This window comes from Orycteropus afer, unplaced genomic scaffold, assembly GCF_000298275.1.
Source record: "Orycteropus afer afer isolate SDZICR_OR568_19922 unplaced genomic scaffold, OryAfe1.0 scaffold00197, whole genome shotgun sequence".
Taxonomy (NCBI): Eukaryota; Metazoa; Chordata; class Mammalia; order Tubulidentata; family Orycteropodidae; genus Orycteropus; species Orycteropus afer.
Window position 1 is genome coordinate 5,918,008 of NW_006921784.1, and position 8,896 is coordinate 5,926,903.

General features: G+C 41.1%; 1 protein-coding gene across 1 annotated transcript in view; it reads left to right on the forward strand.

The window, feature by feature from the left end:
* The first annotated feature begins 518 nt into the window (after nucleotides 1–518).
* The window catches only part of HORMAD2 (HORMA domain containing 2), a 64,957-nt gene continuing 56,579 nt past the window's right edge, over nucleotides 519–8,896 (forward strand). Inside the window, 3 exon segments of the mRNA XM_007947999.1 lie at nucleotides 519–615; nucleotides 618–692; nucleotides 870–1,090. Of these exon segments, the coding sequence (XP_007946190.1) occupies nucleotides 519–615; nucleotides 618–692; nucleotides 870–1,090 (393 nt within the window).

Here is an 8,896-nt window from a genome sequence, read left to right on the forward strand (position 1 = left end):
AGAAGGCATAGAGAGCTAAGTATAGCTGTGGAGATGGAATGTAAGTGGAGGGGGAGACGCTGGTGAATCGCTCTGGGTGGTTCTAGTTCAGGGGTGCCACTGATAGGAATGACTGAAGGAAATAAAATTTTTAAAAATCAGGTCATATTTCACTTGCGACTACTGTATACTTTGTGTACATGTTGAAAAAAGTACAATCACTCCACAAATTTACATTCTAAAACTAGTCTCAATAATATTCTCATGTTTGATTTATATTTATTTGGTCATATAGTCAAAACTTTTGTTCTTTATAGAATACCTAGCCAATAATGTAGGAGGTCTGGTAGTATAGTGTCTAAGGCACTTGACTGCTAACCAGAAGACTGGCAGTTCAATCCACCAGCCACTCCTCGGAAGGAAGGTTGGGCAATCTACTCCGTAGTGATACTGCCTGGCAACCCAAGGAGGGGTCGCTATGAGTTGGGTCTGACTCGACGGCACATAACAACACAACAACAAATCAATAATGTATAAGAATGGTTTTTCTCTGTGGTTATAGCAGAAGTACAAGCTTCAAAAGTGGGACAAGCAGGGAAGATATTAAGAAAGCCAGTGTTCAACAGATCTATAAATTGTAAATATTATGCAGAACCTTGGACCCCTTCCTAATGATGTTGTACTTATTATGAAACTTCACTATTATAATGAGGGTGGGTGGAGACCTCTAATCAACTTCTTTCCTAAGTGCTGAACTAATATTTTATGTAGATAAAAGAGTTTTGTAGGCATTTGGAAGAGACATATGTTGCTACTAATGAAAGATTTATCTCAGTTATTCTATTTTAAATCACATTCTTTGATGACATGCTGACCTTTTCATTTTGCAGTAATCTCACATAATTACCAGCCTCCTGGATTTCAAGAAGGGGTAAATTCACACTTCCTGTTGTTTGACCAAGAGCCTGTCAGCCTGGAAGTGGGACTGGTCTCCTCTGGCTTCCACAGCATGAATGTAAAAGTCACAACTGAGGCCACCGGAGTGTCTGATTTGGAGAACAATCTCTATCAGGAGGACAACTCTACCAAGATGGCCCCTCAAGGTCTAGACATGATGATGATGAGGAGGAGGAGGAGGAGGAGGAACGCAACAATCAGACAATAAGGCAAAGCTTATTCATCCTCTGGTGTTTCAGTTCAACATGATTGACATTTTTCAGTTCCTACTCTAGTCATGTCACAGTAACAGGGTCCAGTGGAGTGTGCCAGGCTCAAAAACTGAAACAAAACTAGCCCCTGATATCAGGGAGTTTTAGTTTAAAAAAGTACCATTTTCAAGAAGAAGATAACTTTGTTAAATGAAATTGTCTATTCCTAGGAGGAAAAAAAAAAAAAACTTTCCAATATACTTGTTTTGTTAAAGGTACTCATAAGTTTAGAAAATTTGTGGGCTTTCTTTCTTTTATAAATAACACATTTTCAATTTTTTGTTGTAGTAAAATATACATAACTTAAAATTAGCATTTTAATCATGTTTGAGTATACAATTTGGTGGCATTAAGAACATTCACAGTGTTGTGTAACCATAAATACCACCTATTTCCAGATCTTTTTATCATCTTAAACAGAAACTTTATACCCATTAAGCAACAGCTTCCCATTGCCTCCTCGCCTCAGCCCCTGGTAACCTCCATTCTACTTTCTGTCTCAATGAATTTTCCCATTCTAGGTACCTCATAAGGAGCTCTGGTGGCACAGTGGTTAAAGCATTAACCCAAAGGTTAACAGTTCTAACCAAAAAGTCAGCAGTTCAAACCCACCAGCTGCTCTGCAAGAGAAAGATGAGGCAGACGGTACATCTTCTGTAGAGACATACAGCCTTGGAAACGCTATGGGGCAGCTCTCCTCTGTTCTGTGGGGTCGCTGTCAGTCAGAATGATCTTACTCAATAGCCAGGGGTTTAGTTTTGGGTTTGTGGAACTACCTCACACAAGTGCAATCATGCAACATTTGTTCTTTTGCGTCTGGCTTATTTCACTTAGCATAATGTTTTCAGGGTTCATCTATGTTGTAGCATGAGGGTTTTTTTTTTTTTAATCATGAAAGGGTATTGGATTTTGTCAAATGCTTTTCTGCATCAATTGAGATGGTCATGTGGTTATTTCCCTTTTATTAATGTGGTGCATTACATTGATTGATTTCGTATGTTGAACCATCTTGCGTTTCTGAAACAAACCCCACTTGGTTATGGTGTATGGCATAATCCTTTTAGTAAATTACTGAATTCAATTGTTAGTTGTGGTAGTTAAGGTCATATGTCACCTTGGCTGGGCCGGGTTGAGTGGCTGGGCAGCTGGTTGTAGTTATTCCCCAGGGTGAGACTGGTGATTAACTTCATGGCAGAATCTACTAGACCAGCTGAGTAGCTGCTTAAGGGTTATGGGTTGCTTCTGTTATATAAGGAGCAATTTTGAGGAAGGTCTCTAGCTTTTAGCGTTCTTGGACCCTGCGTGTAGCCAAGTCATTGTTTAGCAGCTTGCCATGCCCTGCTGATCCTGGGATTTCTGGATTTGAATTAGTGGAATGCTGTGTTTGGTAACATTGGGACTGTGCCTTTGTACTTGTTGACCTTGGGTTTGTCAGTCTCAGTACCCATCAGTTGCCTGAGTGAAGAAAATCCTCCAGCTTCAGTGGGCTGGGAGCAGGAGGCAGAGCTGAAACTCAAGATTGAGGGGCTTTCACCCAGCCCCTAGAGCCTGGCACTTTGAACTCAGACTTAAAGCCTCCCAAATGTTAAGAGAATAAACTCCTGTTTGTTATAGCCATCCCATTGGCGGCATATTCCTGTCAGAGTGATAACCAGAATGTTACTATTTTGTTGAGGATTTTTGCATCTATATTCATATTCAATAGTATATTCTTACTATTGGCCTGTAGTTTTCTTTTCTTTCTTTTTCATGTTTTTGTCTGGCTTTGGCATCATGGTAATAATGCAGTGAGTTGCATCATATGCAATTCATGCAGTGCAGTGAATTGCTTAATATAGCCTTTCTAGCCATAGTCCTCCATTTTGTGATGTATTGTGAATCCTAGACTCTGTTATGGTTCCATTTTGGGGTGAGTTGTCTGTTGCGTTGATAAGGCAGGATTAGAGTAGGATGTATCTTGAGTCCTGCCTTGCTGGGGGGTAGGCTCAAGTCATCACCCTTAATTTGCTTGAGGGTATATATGTGAATGTTCTGGTAAAATTCACTCTCTTGCTCTGAATCATGCATCTGGTTCCTCATGATCTCATCCCCAAATTTTGGGACTTGAGACAGCAGCCAGTCTTCTAACCTGCTGATTTGGGTTTATCACCCCCCTGCAACCATGTGAGTGAGGAGAATCCTCCAGACTGATGCCTGACCCAGGGATTTGAGACTTGCCAGCCTCCACCACCACAGGAGCCATTTCCTTGGCAGTTTTTGAGTTCTGTAAGATGTTACAGTGAAATATGGAACCCTAAGACAAGAGGGAGAGTACTGAGGGTAGGAGGAGAAGTTGATGTTAAGAGATGACGGAGTGATACAGCAGTTTGGAAAAGTTGGATATTTGGGACATGTTTAATCTTTGCTGCATAGGGACTAGCCTTGTGCTGATCCTTCTAAAAGAAATTATTTAAGCACCTTATAACATAAGTTAGGAAGTGTTCCTTTTCTACTTTTTTGAAGACTTTGAGAAATATTGGTATTAATTCTGCTTTAAATTCACCAGCCAGCATCTCTAGGAATATGACAGCCTTCCCACTACCATGGAGGAGCAGAGGAATGGGGGATGGGAGCCGATTAGTGCAGGTGGCTCACCTAGGAGAGATCATCTGCCCATCCTTTCATAAAACACTCCCCTGGTTAATGTAAGCATCCAGTTAGCTTCCAGAATTCCAAAGCACTTGATTTCAATTGCACTTCCCAGTTCAATTGTTGTTTTAGTGAAGGGACTGACCTCTAGAGCTTCCTACTCTACCATCTTGTGTGACATCACCTTTCTTTGATCCATTTTGAGTTGATTTTTGCATTAGGTGTAAAGTACGGGTCCAACTTCATTCTTATGCATGTGGATATCCTGTTTTCTCTATACCATTTGTTGAAAAGACTATCCTTTCCCCACTGAATCATGTTGGAACTCTTGTTAAAAATCAACTGGCTGTGTATGTGAGGGTTTATTCCCAGACTCTCTATTGTATTCCATTGGTCTATTTGTCTACCCTTATACCAGTACCGTACTGTTTTGATTATTGTAGCTTTCTAATAAATTTACAAATTGAAAAGTCTGAGTCCTCCAACTTTGGAGTTATATTTTTAGTATTTAAAAATACACTCTAGTTGTATATTTATACTCACTGAAAGTATAAATGAATTCTTGAGTATTGAGGTAATTGGGTGGAGAGGATTGGGAGATAAAAGGGTTATGGATTAACCAACCAGAGTGAGATAAAAATGATAGTCAACTCTTGTTATGTGGAGAGAGAGGAGCTTGGAGGATAAGTTACTGGGGAAAGCCAGGACTAGACATGGTTGGAGCCAATGGAGCCAAACATGCAGGATTTTGAGCCCTTTCCTTTCCTACTTCCTACAATGGAGACATGGAATTGAGTGCATCAGGGCCTCACTGTACCTCAGGTAAATTCAGACCCTTAGCTGACTATTGTCTGGAAAATAATATTTACTGTATAGCAACATTATACTAAAAGGGTTCTGAGTTAGACAAAAAGAATTTTTAGATTCTTCTGCTTACTGGGAAGGGATGCTACAAAATCTCAGGAGATATTTTAATGTTAAAATAATAACTTACTTGTTTGAGATAGTTTGAGTTCTACTTAAAGATAGATGAATACACTAGGTAACTTCTGAAAGTTTCTTCTAGTTCTTTAACACTGTGTTATGTTTAATACATTGAAAAGAGATCCTCGTCTTAATTCAATTAATATAAATTTTGTAAGCAAACAAACAACATTTAGAAAAAAATTTAGTGTTTTGCAATGTCAGACATGATAATGGCTTTGGTACAACTTTCTTCTGATTACACTCAAGGAAGGTATATCGCTAACACAGAAAGGTGAAATTAAGAAAAGAATGAGTATGTTCCAACTAGAATTTTATCTTTTCAAAATTTAAGAATTTCTTTCTCTTTTACCAACTGAAAAGAAAGCAGCATTATCTGAGAAGGGACAGTTCGGTTGATAAATTACCGTATTTTTCACATAAACACCCATGTCAATAGCAAGCACATACATATAACATGAATAGTGTGCATAGGAAACTAACACATGAGGGGGTTGTGTAGTTTGCAAAAAAAAGTGCATAATGCATGTGGTATTTACATAAAAATGTGTTAAGACATATGATAGCATTTCCAAGCATATATTTAGTAAAGTGAAGAGAACTTGATGCACTTACTGATGGAGATCAAAGACTACAGCCTTCAGTATGGCTTACACCTCAACATAAAGTACAACAAAAATCTTCACAACTGGACCAATAAGCAACATCATGAGAAGTGAAGAAAAAAACTGAAGGATGTAATTTTATTTGTACCTATAATTAACACCAGTGGAAGCAGCAGTGAAGAAATCAAATGATGTAGTACACTGAGCAAAACTACTGCAAAAAACCTCTTGGAAATGTTAAAGAACAAAGATGCTACCTTGAAGACTAAGGTGCCCCGACCCAAGCCGTGGTATGGTGGTATAGTGCCTAAGGCAGTTTGATTGTTAACCAGAAGGTTGGCAGTTCAAACCCACCAGCCACTCTGTGGAAAGAAGACTGGGCAATCTACTTCCATAAATATTTACCACCTCAGAAACCCAAAGGGCCGCTATGAGTTGAAATCGACTCGATGGCAGTGAGTTTGTTTTTTTTTTGAGTTTTCATATGCATGCACAAGTTGCACAAGGAATGATGAAGACTGGAGAAGAATTGATGCATTTGAATTGAGGTGAACATTGTTGGGGAAGAACATTGAATATACCATGGACTTCCAGAAGAATGAACAAATCTGTCTTGGAAGAAGTACAGCTAGAATACTACTTAGAAGCAAAGATGGTAAGATGTCATCTCATGTAATTTGCACATGTTATCAGGAGGGACTGGTGTCTGGGGAAGGACATGATGCTTGGTAAAGTAAAAGATCAGGAAAAAGAGAAAGACCCTCAATGAGATGAATCAACACAGTGGCTGCAACAATGGGCTCAAACATAGCAAAGATTGTGAGGATGGTGTAGGACCGGGCAGGGTTTCGTTCTGTTGTATGTAGGGTTACTAGGAGTCGGAACCATCTTAACAGCACCTAACAACAACAACCAGCCCAGAGACTGAGGGAGATAGGGTGTATGATAGCTGAAAACCAGTTTTAAGTCTCCTGGAGTCCGGTTTCTGGAGTCTGTGGAGTTGGCATGATATACCCAGGCCATTGCTGTGGAGGTCTTCTTGTTGAACCTTGAACCACAAGAAAACTGGTTTCCTAAAGTTATCTTAAGGGAGCTCTGGTGGCGTAGTGTCTACAGCATTTGACTGCTGGTTCAAACCCACCAGCCACTCCTTGGAAGGAAAATTGGGCAGTATACTTCCGTAGAGATACCGCCTCAGAAACCCAAGGAGGGATTGCTGTGAGTAGAATCAACTCAACAACTCAACAGCAGTGAGTTTGGTTTTGGTTAAAGTTATCTTTAAGTCACACAGTAACCTAGTAAATAGCTTGTTACGTGCCGTCGAGTCGGCCCCGACTCATAGTGACCCCTCCTTGGGTTTCCGAGGCAGTACCACTACGGAAGTAGGATTGCCCAACCTTCCTTCCGAGGAGTGGCTGGTGGGTTTGAACCACCAGCCTTCTGGTTAGCAGTCAAGTGCTTTTGCCACTATGCTACCAGAGCTTAGTGGAGACAATTTTGCCTCAGGCATTGGGCTCTCCTGAAGAATTATTAGCTATTTTATTTATTATTATTAGTCACTTTAAAAAACTATTAATTATTGTTGTTGTTGTTGTTGTTTGCCGTCGAGTCAGCCCCGACTCATAGCGACCCCTCCTTGGGTTTCCGAGGCAGTATCACTATGGAAGTAGGATTGCCCAACCTTCCTTCCGAGGAGTGGCTGGTGGGTTTGAACCACCAGCCTTCTGGTGAGCAGTCAAGTGCCTTAGGCACTATGCTACCAGAGCTCCTATTAATTATTATTAGTCACTTTAAAAAAAAAAAAGGAATTTCAGAGCCAAACTGGAAGCTGTAGGTTAGAGTAAATCGTTACCATGCAAACATTGTTTGCTGGCATTTTTCCATGGCAGTGTTGCTAAGGGAGATGTAATCGCGTGTCAGAAACTGCCTAACATTAGGAGGGATAGGAATCACCATGATCAGCACAAAGCTGGTCCCTATTAGGCAGAGGTCATATATACCTCCACTCTACAGCCTTTTATTATTATTTTTTTAAAATACAATTTCTGACATAGGCTACCCACCCCACAGCATTCTCTACTTCTCTGCTGGTGCTTGTTCATTTCAGTGGCTGCTCAGAACTCACAGACCATACTCATGATTATGTGGTTTATTACGGAATTAGCAGGCTACATACTCAGGAGCAGGATCAACTGGAAGTAACAGGATACAACTCAAGAGGCAGAATACAGTTCCTCAATCAGGACAGATTCCAACCAAGAAAGCTCTCAGCTTTTTAGCTGTGCCTGCAGACAGGCCCTTTCTGACCTTGCCTGCAGATCATGCCAGCCAACAGCTTTTCTCTTGTCCTTTGCCCTTCTCAGGCAAGTGTTACAACTCTTTAGCTTTGCCAGAGGCCTCCTGCATGAAGGTGCTCAGTGCTCTATTTCTCCATGGGACTGCAAGCCCCCTGCACAGTCTTGGGCTGTCTCCTGATTCCCGCCACTTAGTCTGCTGCTGTTTATTTGCCACTTGACTCTGCTATGCTTGCTGCAGCTTCTTGCTGTCTCAGTGTCTAGGAGTGTCTTCTGGGTTTAGGAGGTTCTCAGCACAGGAACCTCAGGCCCAAAAGACGTGTTCTGCTCTGGACTCTTCTTGATGGTAGTGAAGTCTCCCCTCAACCTCTTTGGTATTGAACCTTATATTCAATTTCAAGGCATGGCTCTCCTAGCCAGACCATGAACTGACCAATCTCTGCTAGGTCACTTAATCCTATTGGGTGGTTTTACACACTGTCCTTGAATGGCAATTGACCAATCCATTGCAAGATTGTGGACCAGCTAATCATTTTGGGCAGAATTATAAACCTAAGACCAGAAGGGCCGAACATAAGAGAAACCCATTGTACTACAATGGGGTATAATAGGAAAACTGAAGAAGAATTGATACATTTGAATGGACTGTGAGGGAAGCTCTGGTGGCATAGTGCCTAAGGCATTTGACTGCTAACCAGAAGGCTGGCAGTTTGAACCCACCAGCCACTCCTCAGAAGGAAGATTGTGCAATCTACTTCTGTAGAGATACTGCCTCAGAAACCCGAGGAGGAGTCGCTATGAGTTGAATTGACTTGACGGCCGAGAGTTTTGAGTTTACAGATTGCCAGAAGAATGAACAAAGCAGTCTTGGAGAAAGTAGAATGCTCCTTATAATCAAGGATGGAGAGACATCATCTTGCTTACTTTGGACACATCACAACTGGACACAGCTGGAGAAGGCCATCATGCGTGGTAAAGTAGAGGGTTAGTGAGTAAAGAGGGAGGTCATCAATGAGACAGATTGACACAGGGGCTGCAACAGTGGGCTCAAACATAACAGTGATTGTGGGGATGGCTGTATTCTAATGTCAAAACTTGTCTACCTCCATCTACAAGAATCGGGATCACTGTAAAACCAGTTCCTATAAGGTGGAGGTGGAGGTCAGCCATACCTCCACTCGTCAACTTTTTTTTTTTT